Source organism: Sciurus vulgaris (genome assembly GCF_902686455.1).
Source record: "Sciurus vulgaris genome assembly, chromosome: 4".
In the NCBI taxonomy this organism is placed as follows: Eukaryota; Metazoa; Chordata; class Mammalia; order Rodentia; family Sciuridae; genus Sciurus; species Sciurus vulgaris.
In genome coordinates this window covers 49,792,156-49,813,544 of record NC_136464.1, presented here as the reverse complement: position 1 = coordinate 49,813,544, position 21,389 = coordinate 49,792,156, and the positions used below count along the sequence as shown (strand labels likewise).

The following is a 21,389-nucleotide window of genomic DNA, read 5'->3' as shown; positions in this document are numbered from 1 at the left end:
TGATTTTCTCGTCCACGCACACAATGTATGCGCATGTGTTCCCGAGCACTAATTGCCTGCTCGGAGCGACTCGCCTAATCTTTGCGTAAGAGGCATGGCCCTGCTCTCTGCGTCCTGGAGGTGATATAAGCGTAGGCGGAGCGAGACAGAGAACAGCAGCCATTAGCAGAAAAGCAGTAGAAGAAGACTCACACCCGGAAGCAGCCAGACACACGCGCGGCAGTAGCGAGTAGGGGCAGCGGCGGAAGGCAGATCGCAGAACGGAGAACTGAGACGCATCACTAGGGCACCTTGGGTGGACGTACCCTTAGTTCACAGGATGCAGGAGTTTAAGGTGTAGCAAGTCTCATCCTCTAAGCAAAGCCTGTCTTTCTCTCAAAGTTTCTCTCTTAAGCAAAGTCTCTTTCTCTCTGATAAGTGGGATCTCTCTCTCTCTCCTCTCAAAGCAAGTAAACCTCATTTCCTCTATCCTCCATAAACAAACAAGCAAGAAAGCAGTGCACTAAAGAGAAAGATAGAAGTGCCTCAGTTTCCACTCCACCACCCATAAGACCCGTGCAAGTTGTTGCTGCAGGCGGTGACAAATATCCATGGATTTTGGAACTGCAAAGAGCCAGTGATACTTTGGTTATTTCTTTTTCCTTTTGGAAAAAATTTCCTTCTGGAGATTGAACCCAAGGGTGCTCTATATTACTGAGCTATATCCCCAGCACTTTTTATTTGAGAAAAAATCTTGCTATGTTGCCAAGGCTTGCCTTGAACTTGCAATTCTCCTGCCTTAGTCTCCCATTGCTGGGATTAGAAGCATGTGCCGCTGTATCTGACATTTGACATTTTTGGATCTTTTTCTTTCTTTTTCTCCTTCTCTTCCTCCACTCACTTCTTCTTTTGTGTTACTGGGGATTCAGGGTTTAGTATGTGGTAGACAAGACTCTAACAGTGTGTTACATCCCAGTCCTTTAGGTTTTTTTCTTTTTTGGGCTAGTTTGATTTTTCAAAGTAGACTCTTTTATCAGTTACCTGGTGTTACATGTCCTGAGGACTGACTGAATGAAGACAACTAGGGTTCCACCCTGTCTGCAGTTGTTTGCTTCCAGGGCTGGAGAATGTAACTCAGGGGTAGAGCACTTACCTGTGAATGTTTACTTCATCCTCTGTTTTATCTTTTTTCTTTTGATACTAGGATCGAACCTAGGGCCTGATACTGATAGGCAAGCAGTCTACCACTGAGCTATATCCCCAGCTCGCTTGCTCGCTCTCCCTCCTTCCCTCCCTCCCTCCCTCCCTCTCTCTCTCTCTCTCTCTCTCTCTCTCTCTCTCTCTCTCTCTCTCTCATTCTCTCTCTCTTTTGATACTAATTGAACCCAGGGGTGCTCTACTTCTGAGCTACATTCCCAGCCCCGTCTCCCCTTTTAAATTTTATTTTGAGACAGGGTCTCACTAAATTTCCCAGGCTACCCTTGAGCTTGTGATCCTCCTGCCTCAGCCTCCTGAGTAGCTGGGATTGTAGACATGAGCCTCTACACCCAGATACCCCCTGCTCTAAATACAGAACCCTCTTACCAGCTGAATCCAATATATCCCAATCTAGTGACCTTCTAATTTACTTTTTCCTGAGAATAAAATTTTATTCTTTTCACCAATTGGGATATCAGATCTCTTCTTAAATTTTCAAACAATTCTTTTATTCTCAGCTGTACCTTCACCCCTAATTCTCATGCCACCAATTTTGGAGCCTTTTGATTTACTACAGAGTAAAACCTAGTTGCTTTCAGTTTCTCTCCCTACCATCTTAGGATTCAGCTCCCTTATAGCTACTAAATTAGTTGTTACTCATTCATTTTCCAGCTTCTGACATTGGGTGGTTATTGATTCCACTCCCATTAATAAGCTGTGGCCCTCAACTTCTAGATGTCTGGCCTCCCCTGAAAGCCCTGGGTCTTTGCTAAGGTTTCTCCACTCCTGCTGGGTCAATGTGCAGCTCTCCCAGCTCCGAAAACCCTCTGAAACCTTGATCCTGCTGTATACAGCATCTGTCCCCCCACACCTTTTTTTTTTTTTTTTTTTTTTTTTTAGTTTGGGGTCTTGCGACCTTGCCCAGGCTGTCCTCAAATTCCTGGGCTCAAGTGATCCTTCCTGCCTCAGCTTCTTGGGTAGCTGGACCACAGGCACACAACGTTACACATGGCTGCATCTGTTTTCTTGCCCTGTGATGGGGGGTGGTATTAAGAGTCACCTGAGCCTCAAGAAAGAGAATTTTTATTGCATTCTATTTTTATTTTAATTTTTGGTGCTGGGGGTTAAACCCAGGGGCCTTATACATGCTGAGAGGGTTTTTTTTTTTTTAATCAACTTTACTAATTTAAAACATAAGAGTTAGGGACTTAAAATGAGTAGTGCCAATCTCAAAATATTTTAGCATATGAAAATCATCACAGTATTTGAGAAATTATTAGGAAATAGTCTAGGGCAATTTTGTGTATTCTTTAAGATGGTTGGAGATGATTGGTGAGCCTAAGAAAGATATTCTTCAAGAATAAAAACTGAATAAAAGTAAATACAGAAAATACAATGTATCAATTTATTTACAATGAAATCCACTCAATACAAGAGCCCAGTTCAATGACTTTTGAAAACTGTCAACACATATGTAATTACAGTCAAAACATAGAACATTTCCATCCCTTTGAAAAGCTTTGTCCCTGGGTTTGCTCCCCAGTGCTGCAGAAAAAAGAAAAACAGGAAGGAAGAACATCCTCGTGCCCTTAAAGAGGGATATTCATGTATATTTTGGGGTTCCTTTTCTGCATCTCCCTCTGCCCCCCCACCCTAGTTGCCCCTGATGACCTTGTACTCTGTCTTCTCCACCCAGTGGAATTCTTCTTGCCCTGGGCACTATTTCCCATGGTTCAGAGTATGTCCACAGGTGGAAGCCAAAGAGAACTCTCTTAGTGATCATAGCTCTGCATTGATAGATGTCCCAGATCTGTAAAGAATGCGTTGAGATAGTTTATCCAGCCTTTATAGTTGTTTATGGCAGAGGTTAAGAAAGGATAAATCTGATGCCAGTTATTCATCCCACCTGGCAACAGAAGTTTTAAAATATCTTTTCTTGGGGGAAGTACTAGGAATTGAACTGAGGGTGCTTTACCACTGAGTTACATCCCCAGTCCTTTTTTTTTTTTTTTTTTTTTTTTTTTGAGGCAGAGTCTCACTAAGGGTCTTGCTAAATTGCTGAGGCTGGCCTTGAACTTGCCATCCTTCTAAGACACTGGGATTATTTATAGGCATGCACCACTGCACCCAGCTAAAAATGTCTTTTAAAATCCACATTTTAGCCCCAGGACTGGAATGACAGGTACTCACTATCTGTATTCTCTGCTCCCTGGTGGCTAGGAAGCCAACTGAATGATCCTGCCAAGGGAGAAAGGAGAATCCTATTTTGGCAGTGGGAACTGAGGCAGCTCCAGGTCCGCTGGCACTGTGGTCAGTGTCCCAATCAGACCAAACCTGGGGTGTGACCAGCCGAGTTCTCTGCTGCCAGTCACTCTTGGTTTTTGTCCATTTTCTCAGCCTGGGTTTCCAACTCTCATGATCTATGAGTTGCCTGACATGTTTCAAAAGACAAAACCAAATGAAACTTTCCTGCTTCATAAGCCAGATTTGGTTTCTATTTCTTGTTACCAGGAACTCTGATTAATATACCTAGTGTCAATGATGATGCAAGTTATCAAAATAGGACCATGAAACACTGGTGGGATTGAGGTGACCCAGTGACTTGCTTTGCTGGTCATTCTTAGCTGTAAGAGCAGGTGACTTGTGGAAAAAGGAAAAATAGTCAACAAGTTGAACTTCAGGAGTAAACAAAGAATGAATTAAAATAGTGAGATAACACTTTGCCCTATTACATTAGCAAATGTATATTCATACATGTTTATTTGTGCATGGAGCCAGGCACAATGGCACACACTTGTAATCCCAGTGGCTCAGGAGGCTGAGGCAGGAGGATTGCAAATTCAAAGCCAGCCTCAGTAACTTAGTGAGGTGCTAAGCAACTCAGTGAGACCCTGTCTCTAAATAAAATATAAAAAAGGGCTGGGATGTGGCTCAGTGGTTAGGTGTTCCTAAATTCAATCCCTGGTACCAAAAAAAAAAAAAAAAAAAAAAATGTGTGTATATGTGTATATGTGCATGTAATAGCTGGCATTGATGAGAGACCAAAGTGTTCCACTATATCACACATAGAGTCTTACAAATAATGCTGTTATGAACATTTTTAAATAGTTTTATGTGGAGGTATGTATTCATTTCTATTTGACAAGAGTGAAATGGCTGTGTCATGTAGTAACTGTGTGTTTAGTCTTTATTTGTGTGTGTGTGTGGTGCTAGGGATTAAACCCAGGATCTGGAATACACTGGGCATTGCTCTAACTCTGAGCTATAAGCCTACCCCACTTCTAAAAAGTTAAAAAATATTTTTATTTTGAGACAGGGTCTCACTAAGTTGCTGAGCCTGGTCCTGTACTTGTGATTCTCTTGCCTCTGCTTCCCAGTAGCTGGGATTATGGTTGTGTGCCACTGAGGCTTGCAAAAATTGGTTTTTCTTTTTTGTAGTGCTTGGGATAGAACTCAGTGCTTCATGCATGCTAGGCAAGTCTTTACCACTGGGCTACACCCTCAGACCTTTTTATATTATTTTGAACTAGAGTCCAAAATAAGTGTCCTAGGCTGGCCTCAAACTTGGGATCCTCCAGCCTCAGCCTCCTGAATCACTAGGATTACAGGTGGGCACCAGGGCACCTAGTAGTGAGTTTAATCTTTTAAGAAATTGCCAAACAATGTCCTAAAGAGTCATTTGGTGACATTCCCACCAGGGACATATGAGAGTTCTGATTTCTCAACATTCTTGCAACACTTCTGATTGCTTGTCTTTATTTTGGCCATCCCAGAGCTAATGGTTTGATTTTTTCTGATGGTTCACTCTCCTTCCTTCTCCCATGCTCAGAATCCAGGTGTTCTCCCTCCCTCCCTCCCTCCCTCCCTCCCTCCCTCCGTCCCTCCCTTCCTTCCTTCCTTCCTTCCTTCCTTCCTTCCTTCCTTCCTTCATTCATTCATTCCGACAGGGTCTTGCTAACTTGCTGGGCTGGCCTGGAACTTGGGATCCTCCCACCTTAACCTCCTGAGTGGCTGGGATTAGAGGCATGTACCACTGTGCCTGGCCTCTGAGGTCCCTGAGGGCTGCTGTCACCCATTCCTTTTCCTCTCTCTCACCACATTCCCTAATGCCCACCCACAGTGGTGACTCTTCAGGTTCTGAGGAAAAACCTCAATGAGTTCAGAATGTCAAGCCAGAGGGAACTTGGCTTTCATTCTATCCAAACTGCCGATCTTATAGGTGAGGAAACAGAGGCCTGGAGGGATGATGGTTGCCTAAAGGTGCTTGTCATGTCAGTGTGTTATTGGCAGAGAATCCAGACTTGCTTAAGGGAGCACAAGAGTCCTGGGTTGGATTCTCATTGATCTGTGTCACTATGGGTCACTTTCTGAACCTTTTTGAACAGCAGTTTCTTCAGTTGATAGTGGAGACCTACCGTGGGGTTGGTTTGAGGATTTGACATATTTAACATAGTAAGTGTTCACTAAATGAATGATTCAATTTTGGAATAGTTAATATTTACATACCTATGATAAATGAGATTCAAACAGTCCCGAGGAGCCTACAGTGAAAAATAAAGCTCCTTCTCATGTCCTTCCTGGGGGCCACCACTGCTAGGGCGTATTGTCTTTCCTTTCATACCTCTTCTGTGCAGTGACGGGGGCTGGAGCTGGTGGGGATCATGAACCAGGCTGCCTGTCTAAGCTGATCTTTTCCCACTTTGTGCCCCCCCCCCCCAGTCCCCTTTTTCCCACCAGCGCACAGGCCGTGGGCTCTGTTATTTACCCAACTCCTCCCTCCCTAGCTTCCTCCACCTGGTAATGATTTCCTATGGAGTCTCCCAGGTGTCTCCATGGGGACAGTTTCTGCTCCAGTTTCCATGGCAACTCTTCAGGTTGCCATGGTGACACTTAAGTGATTATTTGGAGACCCTTAAATAAATCACCCATGGTGGTATATACTAGAAGTGTTTGGCTTTGGCTCTTGTATTTGGGGCCAGGTTTGGGGCCCAGGCCCAGAGGCAGAAAAGGGGGAAGAGGGAAGCAGGAGTCGGGGCCTGTGGCCCTGGTTTCAACTCTGGGAGGGGCCCTCTCTGGGCAAAGTTGGAATTGAAATTTGTGAAGCCGAGTGAGGACAAGAGGCATTAGGCTTATATAGTCCTTGAATAGGGACATTTTGCAGCCAGGACACCTGAACTGAACTGTGGGTTCAGAATGAGGAGCACCTTCAAAGGAACCATAAAGTGTGCAGGGATTCTATCCAGGCCCGCCAGGTCCCAGGACCTTCAATTCCTTCTTGATGCTACATTCTAAGGGGGAATTTATGGTTGAGTCCAAACCTTCACATATCCATTTATTTGACCAATATATTTTTTTAAAATTTTTCTTTGGTGCTTGGGATTGAACCCAGGCCCTTGCACATACTGAGCACACCCTTGACCACTGAGCCTCTAGTCTGACCACTACTTTTAGAGCACCTGCTGTGTGCCAGGCACTGTGCTAAGCCTTGGGGATAAGCAGAGAATAAAACAAAGACTCCTGTGCCCACTGAGCTCACACTCTTACCAGGGAAGAGAGACGATGGTGGGTGACATTCAGGTAAGATGGTGGGTTTTGGTGTCATGGATAGCATCCAGAGAATGCCAGGATTAGCTGCAGCCCCTGCTGACACCAGGCCGGGGGGTCCCTGGGCATGTCACTGAGCTCAGCTCCAGGTCTCAGGACAATTCCTGAAAGGGAGGAGAGTGAAGTGTGAGAGAGGACCTGGCTGAGACTCGAGGCTCTATTAGCAGTGACCAGTTCCACCCACTTGCTCTGGCAGCACAGCTAAGCCACACACAAATCCCTTCCGGGAAGGATGCATCACAAGATGCCTGAAACAGGCAGACCCAGCTGCAAGTTTCATCTCTGTTTACAGCCTGGGAAACTGAGTCCCAGGAGGATGGAGGCAGTGCTGCTAATGGCTGGCCCAGGGATGACTAGAACTTCAGTCTTGTACTTCTTAGATCCATTTCTGCCAGACCTGTGGATTTATCACCCAGTCTGCAAATTCGTGCCTACCCTAGGCACAATCTCATAGAAGGCTGAGTGAGTCACTTGTATGCCTGGGAGACCAGTATAGTCTACCTGGAGGGAGTTTGGTTGCTGTTATTTTTAATGTTGACCTCAGGTGATTATGTCATGCTCCCTTGACTTGGAACTTTAGCACAGTCCACTAGTGCCTGACATGTGTGATGAAAGAATTGGTCAGGCCTGTTCAGTGGGAGGACAGACAGAAGGGTGCAGAGACATGATTCTTCTAACTCCTGACTTCCCCAGCCCATCAGGGCTCCTCCAGGAAGTAGAGGTTGGGAGTACAGGCCTCAAGGCCTGGGTGCTGAAAAAGCTTTCTAAGGAGGTGGTAAGGTTTGGGTCTTTCCACACTGGGCTCTCTTTGCCTTTTCTGAGTGTGGATTACCCACCTTCAAATAGAACTTGGGTTTTGGGCCAGGTTAACTTGCAACACAAAAAGGTTTCTGGCCAGTTTAAGCTCCAAAAGCACTTGCTGGAAATTTACTAGGGTGGCAAGTGGAGGAACACTGAATGGCCAACCTCAGGCTATACGATATTGAACACTTGAAACTTGAGATGTGCTGTTAGGTGTCAAACACGCTGGATTTCCAGAATTTTGTATGAAGTGTGTACGATTTCTCAATTTTAAGTTTTATACTGATGATATGCTGAAATATTTTGGACATGTTGGTTTTAAATAAAAAAGTCATTTCTCAAGTTTATTTATTTTTTTCTTTTTTGATCCCAGGGATTGAACCCAGGGGTGCTTAAGCACTGAGCCACATCCTAGTCCGTTTTAATTTTTTATTTTGAGATAGGGTGTTGCCAAGTTGCTGAGGGTGGCTTTGAACTTGTGATCCTCCTGCCTCAGCCTCCTGAGCTGCTGGGATTACAGGTGTGCACCACTGCATCTGGCTTCCAGTTTAGATTTAATGTGGATACTAGATCTTAAATTATGTATGTGGTCGGTTCTATATTACTGGTGGGTGATTATTGACTAATTTAATTTAATACTAGATTTAATTCCATAAGGAAAGCGACCATGAAATTTTACGTATCACTCTATGCCTGTGACCCGGCACTGGGACTCAGATGTAGTAGTTGACAATCATGTTATTTTTAAATTTTTTTATTTTTTGCGGTGCTGGGGATCGAACCCAGGGCCTTGTGCATGCAAGGCAAACACTACCGACTGAGCTATCTCCCCAGCCCAATCATGTTATTTTTGAATGAATGTTTGACGGTCACATTTTCCTTCAGCCCATGACTATTTTGACCTGCCTGATACTGCTAAAGGAAGGTGATCTGATTTAAGTGTCAATGTTTATATATATGAACATAACTCAGGCATAACAAGAAAGTAAAAGGGAGAGTGAAGGGGTCACCCTCTCAGTTCCTCCTTTTTTTTTTTTTTTTTTTTTTTTTGAGAAGTCCCTGGTCTCGCCCAACCCCAGCAGCACTCCATTCTGAGTTTAGGAGAATATTCTGACCAGTGTTGAGCCCAAGTGGGAAGAAGTTCCTGATACACCACAGGCAGAGATATGATCCTCTCCCACTTCCCGTCCCTCCTGTTCCTTTGCTAACAGAGGCCCCTATTTTTAGCTAGGCACATGGCCACCCAGAGTCCAAACGTTTTCCAGCCTCCCTCCAGCTGGGTTTGGCTAGGTTCTGGCTGAGGGGATGTAAACAAGTGTCAAGTGACTTTGGGGAACTTTCCTTAAAGGGCAGTGCCAGGCCTCCTTCCCTATTTCTTCTGGCTGGAGGGCCTGGAGCTTGAGCAGGCACCTTAGAGAAGTGAGGAGGGGGCTTCAGTGAGGGCACTGTGGAATGGAAGGCTGAGGGGCCCAGCGACCCTCCTCAGCAGTTCTGAAACCACTGTGTCAGCACCAAAATGCTCACTTGGGAGTTTTATTTTTTTGAAATTGGGATTTAAACCCAGAGACACTTAACCACTGAGCTTCATTCCCAGTCTTTTAAAAATTATTTATTTTATTTTGAGGCAGGGTCTCACTAAGTTACTTAGGGCCTCTCTGTTTCTGAGGCTGGTCTTGAACTAGTGATTCTCCTGTCAGCCTCCCAAGTGGCTAGGATTACTAGTGTTTGCCACCATGCCTCACTCACTTGGGAATCTTTGTCAGAAAAGAAAATCTTAGCATGCAGGGTTGTGTCAACTTTCAGTTTTGGTCACCTTGTCCTAACCAATGATGTTTCCTGATTTTTCTTTTTTTGGGGAGTGGGGTACTGGGGATTGAACTCAGGGGTACTCAACCACATCCCCAGCCCTATTTTGTATTTTATTTAGAGACAGGACTCTTTGCTGAGGCTGGCTTTGAACTTGAGATCCTTCTGCCTCAGCCTCCCAAGTGGCTAGGATTACAGTTGTGTACCACCACACCTGGCTGATGCCTCCTGCTTTCTCTTGTTCTCCCTGGAAGGGACCGCTTGTTCACTTCCAGAGCAGGACACTCAAGGACTTTCCAGAACAAGAGCTACTCCAAGATGACTCTATTTCTTTACCATTAGGTACCGATGTTAAAATGGAAAAAAAAAAAAAAAAAAAAAAAAAAAAAAGCAAGACCTTCAGAAGCTACAAAATCAGAAAGGTACAATAGAATGCAGACTGAAAAAGTCACCCCCTACCTCTGTCCTTCAGTTACCTAATTTCTGTCCCCACAGGCATCCAACATTACCCATTTACTATATTCTCTGCTGATGACTTTCAAATAGCAACCTCTTTTGAATGGAAAAAAAGGTCAAACTGTAGCTCAGAAGACACCCTGCTATATCATGTATCTAATAATCACACCCGAATCTCCCTATAAAATGTCTGGATTATTCTGCTGTTATCACCCATGCTCCAAAATGAGATCACAATCAATTTTGTGGCCCAAATTAAATTGTTTAAGCCCTTGGCCACATGACTGCTGGTCAGTCCCCTTTCCTAGAAAGACCAGTAAAATAGTTGCTAGATCTACTGATTGAACAGTGGGGCAGACATTATGTCTAGGGAGCCAGATTTCCAAGGCTGCAAAAAGCTCCATCTGGGTAAATTAAGAAAAGCCAGAGGAACCAGGCTTGGTGGCACACACCTGTAATCCCTGCTAATCCTCAAGAGGCTGAGACAAGAGGACCATAAGTTTGAGGCCAGCCATGGCAACTTAGTGAGACTCTATCTCAAAATAAAAACAATTTTAAAAAGGGCTGGTGATGTAGCTCAGCAGTAGTGCACCCCTAGTTTCAATCCCCTGCACTGCAAAACACCCAAAATGAAAGGGCCAGAGTTGGTACTTAGATACAAATTCATTTTTTTTTTTTTTTTTTAGTAAAATAGTAATGGTTACCATAACTGCAAACACTTACCTGTGTATTATGTGCAAGGCCCTGTACTGAGCTTCAGGTGCATAATCACTTAAATGACCCTCATGGTGACCTTAGTTAGACAACACTAAATGGCATCCCTGTCTCATAAATGAGTACAGTGAGGCAGAGGTTAAGTCATTTGTCCAAGGTCACCAGGTAGAGATGGGGGATGTACATTTGAATCCTGACACTGATTATGGAAGCCAGGCTCTTCATGAGAAGACCTGACAGATGGTGAATTCCATTCGTGCAGGGACCTCCTCTGAGGGTTCAGAGCAGAAACTTGTTTCTTTGGACCGAAACTTTCACATATTCATACTCTAAGCAGACTGGGGTCTGGGGAGGATGGCAATGTTCTTCCCAGCTATGGCAGCCGTGTGTCCTCTGCTCAGGGCACAGCTTCTGGGATCCACAGAATTCCTCCTAGAGGAGGCCCAGAGGCATGGAAGGCCCCGTAAGGAGAGGGGTTGGAACCAGAGACCAGTCAGTCTCAGCAGGCTTTCTCTTCACTTGCTCATGTGTTGAGCCAGTCTGTGGCAGGCCCTGGGTGCTGCTGCTTGCCCCAAGAGTGCTGGATACACCAGCCAAATTTGATCCTGAACCTCTGCTCCATCCCCTCTGTTGAAGGATTCTTTATAGATGCATTAATATCTGGAGCTGGGTGAGGTGGTGCACACATTTAAGTCCAGTGACTCGGCAGGCTGAAGTAGGAGCATCCCAGGTTCAATGCCAGTTTGGGAAACTTAGAGACCCTGTCTCAAAAAAAAAAAAAAAAAAAAAAAGGATTGGCCTGTTTTGTTTACTGCTGCAACCCTATATGGGTGCCTTGGGTATTGCAGGTCCTAAATCTTCGTTGAATGAATGAAAGAACAGGTAAGTCAGGAACCTGGGACCAGTTTTGGAGACCTTTCACTGCCTCCTACTGCAATGAGCTCCAGCACAAGGCTGACATATTCCTCACCTTCCTAAATCTCAGGGGTGGAGGCGGGTGGGAAACTCATGGTTGTATTGGAGCACTTGGAGAGGTGTGCTTGTGGCAGGGGATGCTTCCTATTTCAGGAGCCCGAGCTCATACTGATCTCAACTAGCATAACCCACAAGGATGACTCTGCTATAGTTTCACATACAGCAAGGTTCTCCTCTTGCGCTTTGGTAGAAAAATAAAAAGGTCTGCCAAGAGACAGCAAAAATTCAAGAAAAATAATCATTACACAGTGTCAGGTTCAATCAGACATGAATCAATGTGAATACACATGGATACATCCTTAAATAGAAACACGGCACCATAATTTAACTGACACAGACACGGAAAGACTCCAGAATGTCTCTCCTACCCACGAAGTGCTGACAAAGCAGGGGGCTGTAATCAAGTCAAGAGCGATCTTAATCCCCCTGGTCCACAAGATGTAAAAGGAAAGGGCCAGGCAGATCTAGTCTGAAAGAGGAACTGCTCATGGATGAGTTGAAACCTAACACATTTTCTTACTTCTTCCACAGAGGTCCAGAGAGTAACAGCCAAACTCTTCTCTGAGCTCACGATAGAGAATCCACTGCTGCCATGTCTTCAGGGTCTGCTGGCATAAAGCCCAATGCCAGGGCAGGGCAGATGATCATGAGGGCCAAGTTCAACAGTGGGGAGCTAAGAATGCTGCCTGCTGGTGGCACCAGAAGGGGGCAGCGTCCTCTGGACGTGTGGCTTCTCACTGGGTGACTGCCCCACACATGGCTGGACCCCAGGGTGCTGCAGGCCAGTCTGCACCCGTCAGTCACATGCATCTCACATGGACCGGTCAGTGCTCCCCCAATTAATGTGTGGGCCCCCAGCAGTATGTTACTCCAGGACCTTGCCTCCTTCCCAAGTGTGTCACACACAGAATAGGCCTGGCGTTCCCTCCCTTGCCATGGTATGTCCTCCAGTGCTCCTGGATCTGATCAGGCCTGTGGCTTACTGCCCAGGCGAGTTTTCAGGAAGGCAGCTGCATGTACGTGTGGGGTCCCTGTGGCTCTCCCTGTGCTGTGTGAGGAGCAGAACCCTCAGTGAGGTGCTAAGTGGAAACCCTGAGTCAGCAACTGCTAACAGCCTTAATTGTTGTAAACTCGGGGGGTGGGGGTGCATATTAAGAAAAATACGGCACTTTTCACATCACTGATACCTTGAGAGAAGGTTGTAAGTCAGCCTGGTGGATACAAACAGAACATAGAGCCAAACTACAAATTTAATAGAATTTTAAAACTGAGTCTTGACCAAAAACAACTCAGGTCAAGAACTGCTAACTTAGAACCTCATCAGTATGAAAGAGAAATCATGCATTCTACCTTCGATCCAAGAACTAACAGCCACACTAAATCCCTTAGCAGCATTAACTCAGAACTTGGGAAATCAACAAAGGGACAACCAAAGCACTTCTAGAAAATACTTCAATTCTTTTGGTGTCCTCTTTTACCACATCCATCTCTTTAATCCCTCAAACCCACCTTGCTCAACAATATCCTCTCTTGAGTTTGGGTGGTCATCTCTTAGAAAGGTGAGACCATAGACCCTCTGTCACTGAGGTGGTAGACCTCCAGGAGTGACTGGAGCCAGAAAGCAGCATCAAACCCCCACTTTCTGGTCACCTTCCTCCCCAGGCAGGCAGGAAGAGCCAGGACAAGGGGACCCATCTGGGCAGGGAAGTGGGGACAGGCCCCACAGAATGCTCTTCAGAGGGAGGGAGGCTGCAGCCATTGCTACTTATCCCTGGCCCTGTGCCAATCCCAATAAGCAAATTCAGCACAAAGAACACATTGTCCCCAGGAGCAAACCCCCTCCTAGAAGATGAGCTACTTGCACTTCTTCTATGTTGCATGAAACCTCCTCCAAAGCCCTGACAGACCCCCAGCAATGGTGCTGGCACCGGGCAGCAGGCTGAGCAAGCCCAGGACACCAGGCTGGTTTTCTTCTGACAGCCTCAGTGTCTGCTTTCTATTGTCACAGATTTATACTCTTCAAGGGACCTGTGTTGCCAGCTGGGGCACATTCCCAGCTCTAGCTGATGCTCACCCCCTGCAAGGGCCTCCTCTTCTCCTGTCCTGGTGTCCCTTCTCCCCCTTACAGCTGGGGCCTGCCTGTGCCCAGGAGCACTCCTCTCTACCACTGCCCCTGGGACACTTTTTAGGCCATCGGTTCTGCACCAGCCCTGAACTCTTCAGTTCTAGGAGGCGCGACAGAAATGGAGACACCTCAGGAGGGGTGTGGATGCCAGCAGAAGGCAGTGCTGACAGCCTGGACTAGCTGTATATCGTCTCCATGAATAATGCCAGGTTCTAAGCTACCTTATTCCCACCTCAGGAGGCGCAAAGCTTTAGGGCGGCTTCTACATACAGGTCATGAAGAATAGCTTTGACTCTTGTCACAAACTAGGGCCCCACCATGGGGTAAACAGAGCAAGAGATGACACTTCAGAGGAGCTTAGCCTCACGACAGTCTCAGATCAGTTACCAATTGAGGTGGTCCTATTCGCTTAACCAGCTTTTCCAGTGACACTTGGATGTTGGTTTCCTTGGTTTCTATGGCTTCTTGGTTTCAAAAGTAAAACAAAACAAAAACAAAAGTTCCAAATCTTTCAAATGGGGGCTGGGGAGATAGCTCAGCTGGTAGAGTGCTTGCCTTGCAAGCACAAGGCCCTGAGTTCAATCCCCAGTACCACAAAAAAAAAAAAAAAAAAAAAAAACAAAAACAAACAAACAAAAAAAAAAAAAACCAAATCTTTCAAATGGAACAAATAAATAATAGCAACGATATTTACATGTGTATGTCACATTGAGAGAATCTAGCGTGACCAAGTGGAAGAAACAGGAACATGCCCTGGCCTGTGTGGGGCTTAGACCTGGCTTATGGTCAGGTGTGAAGACACTTGGAGTCATGGAGGGGATGGAGTGAAGTGGGATGGACATGACTCCTCTTAAGTCCAGGGAAGGAGGGTGGCAGGAGGTGCTGAGACGTCCACAGGTTAGAAAACCAACAATCTAGCCCTCAGTGTGGTGCAGTCAGGGTCAGGCGTGGGACATTCTGTATGAGAGGGTGAGCTGCTCCTGGGGATGCCAGGGCCATCTCTGGCCACTGGCACAGGTGACACCTTCAGGGCTCTGTCCCAGGGAACACAAATCTCTTTAGACCACCTGCAAACAGGATAAGGAGCTGAGGTCTGGAAAGCTCCCCTCTTTCCCAGACTATGTGACAAGAGGAATATGGAATTCATTTGTGTCGAAGATCAGAGGCCGCCGAGGAGGACTGGGGTCCCCGTCGGCTTTGTGGAGCAGCTTGAAGAGCCCAGTCCCAATGTTCATCGGGATTCCCATGATGATGCACTCGGACACTCCTGGAACCAAGCAGAATTGAGATCAGAAAACTTCCAACACACAGGCGGGTTTTTAAGAGGGAAAGTCTACTGACTTTGGGCACCAGAAAACTAGAATGTGAGTTCATCGATTGGTTGAAAACTTGGCAAGTTGCTTTCCCTCTGATCTATAAGAAGGGTGGCTGGGAAGCAGTGGCCTGGTACGGGGCTCCTGGGAAGGTGGAGGCACTTCTGCTCCCTCAGGGAGGGACGCTGTCTGCTCATGGCCCAGCAGACGCTGGACACTAAAAGCCAGTTCTCTCCCATCTGAGCCAAGGGCATCCTGTAGCCTCCGCCTTTGAGAACACAACCTAGACAGCCAGGATACCGAATAACGCTCGGGAAACCGAGTTTGCCACCCAGAGCTTCTGCAGGTCCTGGAAGAGAAGTAAACAACTGGAATGGCAGGGAGCAGATGACAATGCCCTTGGAAACTGCAGCAGGCATCTGTCGGTTGTGCTCAGAGGGAGAGCTGGGCGAGGCTTACCAGTCTCCCAAGTCTGGAAGCGAGACACTCATAAGGCAGTGAGGGGTGGTGCAGATTCTCTGTACAAGCTCCAGTTTGGATTTTAGAGGATGCAAATGCTGGCTTTGCATCAGGCTTCTAAAAAAAGTAAGTGGCTATTCTGTTCCATGCTTCATGCTATCAAGGAACCTGACAGGCAAATAACCAAACAAAACCCAATACATACTGAGGGCTAACCCTGGGTTTCAATGTGCTAAAGGACCAGGAGGAGGGGAAACTTCTCGAGGTGGGGTGGAGTGGCTGCACTAAATCACAAAGCGGTGGTGGTGGAGAGGCAGCAGTAGGAAGTGGGCACAGTCAAAGCCCAGCCTCCTGGGGTCAGGGGCAGGTTGCCTGTCACAGTCCATGCCAGCAGAGCTGCTCTTCTTTCACCTTGGCCTTGGCTGCTCTGTTCTCTGCCCCTTCCTCTCCCCACACTCCAATCACTGCTTCTTTTCCTTTCCTCTCACCCTTCTTCAACTTGAAGAATTATGCTATTTCTTTTCTCCTCCTCATCACCAATCTGTCCCCCAGACCCCTTATTGGTGCTGGGGATCAAACTCAGGGTTTCTCGTACGTTAGGCAAGTGCTTTACCTCTGAGCCACACCCCAACTCCGTGTAGCTTTTGAAAGTAGAAAAGGGTAAAAAATAAGTGAATGCTCTGAATGAAGCCTCACCCAGCCATTCTCTACTTGACAAATGTGTACAAGAATAGGAACTGTGACAGGAAATGGCTATCAGGAAGCAGAGCTCTAGCTTGGGCATGGCAGCCAGGCTTGCAATCTGCTTGGATCTAATTGGCGGGGGTGCTCAGGGAAGGTTGCTGAACATTCCAAGCCCCAGCCCTGTACCAACTCCCCTGCTGGGCCTAAGGAGTCTTGCTATGGACTAAGGAAGGCTATGGAAAGGCCCAGGACTCAGTGCTGACTTGGGGAAAGAGGTGGCCTGCCAAATGCTGTGGACTACTCCCTTGGTCCTTGGCCAGGACACCTGGCCGAGACAGGTGTTCTGGCCGAGACACTTTGTAGTGTGGGAAGGACAAGGCTCAGCGCAGTAAGGGATGAGCTGGAAGCGAGTTGGGATGCCCTTGGTCTCACCATGAAAGGTGAATGCCTGCACCTCCCAGCGGGCTAAGACGCTCAGTATACTAGGTGCCTGGTACAAGGTACATCCACAATGTAAATGGCAAGCCAGCTGCCTTCCCGAGAAGATACAACAGTAGGATTACCCTGCTGGTGCTGAAGTGGCCATGTTACTGCCTTGTCAACACACAGGGTGCAGGATTAATGTGACAGACTATTTCAATAGCTAGAAAAATTCCCGTCCGCTTAGGGTTGATCATTTCTACCTGGATTCAAAACTACCTGTAACCATTAGAGAATAGCCTTCTCACAGATGGTGTAGGAGAGAAAAGGGTGCTATAGTCGGGCTTTGGAGACAAAAGATGGACCAGTTCTAATTCTGTGAACTGTGCCTTTATTCTAAAAAAATAAAGGCTCTGCCTGCTCAGTGTGTTCAACCCTTAAGAAGTCCTAGCCATGGGCTAAGCTGAAAGCATTAAACACTTTTTGTTTTGATAGTAATGGGGAGGGAGCCCAGGGTCTTGTGCATGACAGGCAAGCACTTTACCTCTGAGTTATAGCCCCAGCCCCTTTAATTTTACTTTGAGACAAGGTCTTGCTAAGTTGTCCAAGTTGGCTTCAAAGATGTGATCCTCACTGGGCACAGTGGTACAAACCTGTAATCCCAGTGACTTGGGAGTCCGAAGCAGGAGGATTTCAAGTTTGGGGCCAGCCCCAGCAACTTAGCAAGGACCCAAGCAACTTAGTGAGATCCTGTCTCAACATACAAAAGCAAAAAGGACTAGGGATGCAGCTCAGTGGTAAAGTGCCCTTGGGTTAAATCTCCAGAAACACCCCTCCCCAACAAGTGATCCTCTAGCCTCGGCCTCCCTTGGCCTCCTGAGTTGCTGGGATCACAGGCTTGAGTTCCCGAGCCTGCCTCTATAAAGACCTTTGATTCTGCTTCTAGACACATCAAACCTACCGCACACGGAATCCTTCTGTCCAAAGTAGGCAGCGTCAAAGAGATGGTCAGCTGTTTTCTCAAAGGAGGCCAGCATCAGCACACTCTCCTTCATCTTGGCCAGGCCAAACCTGGTGATGCCCAGAACTTCACCCTGTATTGTGGACACATTCAGAGGGCTCTCAAGCTGCCCACAAAAGTACCACACCAAAGCACTGTGCATCCCCTCAACAGTATTGACAAAATCAGTCAAACAGCCATTCATGTCATAACCGTAGGCCTGAGGTTGTCAATCAAGCCTTGCTGTCACAGGAGGTCACTGATGACCTGGAGGCTTACACTCCACCTAGATGCTGTGTAACAGAGAATTAAGACTAACTTAAAAAAGGGAGTGCTGCTTTTTTATTACGGCCTAAACAACTAAAAACGAAATGAATTTAAAAGATTTAAGTAGGAAAAATGTTAATTCCTTCCATCAAAGGAATGCTGTGCCATCATTGAAAAAGAATGTTTACAAAAACCATTAAACTATATGGAAAATGTTTCTGCTAAAGTCAGAATAAAAGTTGTACTCAGGGGAGATCCAAGATGGCAGGCTAGAAGGAGGCTGTGTTCCTTGTCGCTCCGTAACTTGGGTTTCAAGCAGAGGATATCTGTTTCTCTGTGAGGCAGTTTTTGCTGCTTATCAATCCCATGCTGTTTACCCCATTTGTCTACTGCGATCACCTGCAGTCTGCCAGCATATCAACTACTTTTTGAGTGCAGATTGCTCACTGGTGCCTATCATCCGCCATTTGTCTATCTCTTACCTATCTATCACCTGCCTTTCATCTACCCAGCACCCACTGCCCGAGGTTCACCTTAGAAGATGGAAATATCTCCCATGTTCTTGGATAGGCAGAATTAATATTATTAGGGGCTGGGGAGAGAGCTCAGTTGGTAGAATGTTTGCTTCTCAAGTACAAAGCCCTGGGTTCAATCCCCAGCACCACAAAAAAAAAAAAAAAAAAAAAAGAAAAGAAAAGAAAAAAAGAATTAATATTATCAAAAGGTGCTATACAGATTTAACACAATTCCAATTAAAATCCCAATGACACTTCTAAATAGAGAAAGCAATCATGAAATCCATCTGGAAGAACAAAAGACCCAGAATAGCCAAAGCAATCCTGGGCAGGAAGAGTGATGCAGGAGGTATTACAATACCAAACCTTAAACTCTACTATAGAGCAATAGTAACAAAAATGGCAAGGTATTGGCACCGAAATAGAAGGTAGACCAATGGTACAGAATAGAGGACACAGAGACAAACCCACATAAGTATAGTTATCTCATACTAGACAAAGGTGCCAAAAACATATAATGGAGACAAGATAGCCTCTTCAACAAATGGTGCTGGGAAAACTAGAAATCCATATGCAGTAAAATGAAATTAACCCCTATCTCTCACCCCACAAGAAACTCAACTCAAAATGGATCAAGGATCTAGGAATTAGGCCCGAGACCCTTCACAAAATAGAAGAAAAAGTAGGCCCGAATCTCTATCACATTGGCTTAGGACCAGACTTCCTTAAGAAGACCCCCATAGTGCAAGACATAAAAGCAAGAACCAATAAATGGGATAGATTCAAACTAAAAAAAAATTTTTTTTTGGCACAGGAAACAATAATGTGAAAAGAGAGCCTACAGAGTGGGAGAAAATTTTTTCCACACACACTTCAGACAGAGCACTAATATCCAAAATTTATAAAGAACTTAAAAAACTTTACACCAAAAATACAAAGAACCCAATCAATAAATGGGCTAAGGAACTGGGCAGACACTTCACAGAAGAAGATATACAGGTGATCAACAAATATATGAAAAAGTGCTCATCATCCCTAGTAATTAGTGAAATGCAAATTAAAACCAACCTAAAATTTCATCTAACTCCAATTAGAATGGCTATTAACAAGAACACAAGCCATAAAAAGTGTTGGTGAGGATGTGGGGAAAAAGGCACACTCATACATTGCTGGTGGAGTTGCAAATTGGTGCAGCCACTCTGGAAAGCAGTATGGAGATTCCTCAGAAAACTTGGAATGAACCCACCATTTGACCCAGCTATCCCACTCCTGGGTTTATACCAAAGGACTTAAAATCAGTATACTACAGTGATACAGCCATGTCAATGTTCACAGCAGCTCAATTCACAATAGCTAGATTGTGGAACCAACCTAGATGTCCTTCAAATGATGAATGGATAAAGAAACAATATACACAATGGAATACTATTCAGCCACAAAGAAGAATAAAATTATGGCATTTGCTGGTAAATGGATGAAGCTGGAAAATATGCTAAGTGAAATAGGCCAAGCCCAAAAAACCAAAGGCCGAATGTTTTCTCTGATAAGTGCATCACAATATATAATTGGGGGGCGGGGTGTGGGGGGAAGAGAAGAATGAAGGAACTTTGGATGGTGTAGAGGAAAAAGGGATGGGAGGGGATGGGGGACAGAAAGATAGTAGAATGAAACAGACAGTATTATCCTATGTATATGCATGATTACATGAATGGTGTGAATCTACATCGTGTACAACCATAGAAATGAAAAGTTGTACCCCATTTGTGTACAATGAATCAAAATGCAGTCTGTAAAAATAAAAAAGATTTTAATAATAAAAAAGTTGCACACACATTGTCTACTCCAACCACATACAGTAAAATCATACATATGATATGAATGGAAAGGAAGACTTAACACTGGTGGCCTTTCCTTCGTGGTGGCCTTGTTTCTCACTTGGTGTCAAAGGGCTTGCAATACTGTATAGGATTGTTTGGGGAGGTCACAAACACCTGCTGCCCTATAGCACTGCTAGTGGAATACATTTTTTGAGAAAGAGAGAAAACAACAACAACAAAACTGCCCCCCCAAAAAAACAAAAAAACAACCAACCAACCAGCCTCAGCATGCTGCTGCAGTATTCTCTTTAGATCACCTAACTTATCCTCTGCCAGGAAGTGGCTATAGAAATGTGGTGAATGGGTTTAATAAGAGAGTCAACAGTCCAGCTTGCATGGGAATCTCAGGGCTTTGGGCAATGGCTAGTTTTGCTTTAAAACTCAAAACAAAAACTATGCTCTGGCTCTTATTCTACCATAGGGTGTGTTTGCCATGAGACTGCAATTCTCATATTGGGATTTTACCAAACACCTGGCCTCATCTCTAAGTCCTGGTTTTTGAGCGACAGTGATATCTTATTTTCTTTCTAGGATGGTCCTCACAGCAGTATAGCTATAGACCTTGGAAGCTTCACAGCCCTATTGTACTGTAAGTGGGTTTCAAGATACCCTGGCAGCCCTGAAGCTTCCCCTCCCACGAACCTTGTAGGTCATCAGGTCGCTGAGCAGCATCACATGCCTCCTATCGATGCTCATGCCATGGTTGACCATCGTGTACTGAATTTCGTTGATGATGGTTGTCCGGGCTGCCTCAATGCCCAGAGTTTTCTCCACCTAGGGACAGCAAGGGATGAGTGGAGAAGGCCCCTTCTGGATGCTACTGAAACGTCTGTTTCTTCCTCTGCCCAGAACATTCAAAGTAAACCCTGCTCTGTTTCCCAAAAATGGACTACTGGGCAATTCTTAGTGGTAGACCCAGAGCAGACTGTGAGGCAGCACAAGGGAGACAGCTTGGCCCTGAGGAGACTGGTGGGCTGAGTGGTACCTCATAGGTGTTATTGGAGGTAGTCCGGGTGCCCTTCACACCATGGGTGGCCATGACCGCGCGTAGGTTGTCGCCCTCCACCAGAAGCTTGTACTTCTCCTTCCCGCTCTGCTCGTCGATGTGGATGACCGCTCTGGACACCTCTGGGATGCCCTGAACCACCACCTGCATTCAGAGAGACAGAGGCTGTAGATCCCACAGCTCCATGGCCT

General features: G+C 45.8%; 1 protein-coding gene across 2 annotated transcripts in view; it reads right to left on the bottom strand.

The window, feature by feature from the left end:
* Positions 1 to 12,228: 12,228 nt before the first annotated feature.
* The window catches only part of POLR3A (RNA polymerase III subunit A), a 44,809-nt gene continuing 35,648 nt past the window's right edge, over positions 12,229 to 21,389 (bottom strand). Inside the window, exons 28-32 of one of the 2 annotated variants that reach the window (XR_013763646.1) lie at positions 21,178 to 21,342; positions 20,835 to 20,966; positions 17,495 to 17,627; positions 14,326 to 14,924; positions 12,229 to 14,179 (exon numbers count right to left, since the gene is read on the bottom strand). Coding sequence is in view for 1 of the 2 variants with exons in the window: in XM_079138750.1 (XP_078994876.1) it covers positions 14,776 to 14,924; positions 17,495 to 17,627; positions 20,835 to 20,966; positions 21,178 to 21,342 (579 nt within the window). In the remaining variant the exon portion in view is untranslated. Of the gene's footprint in view, positions 14,180 to 14,305; positions 14,925 to 17,494; positions 17,628 to 20,834; positions 20,967 to 21,177; positions 21,343 to 21,389 lie in introns of those variants that run through there. The other variant, XM_079138750.1, reaches the window with a different exon arrangement.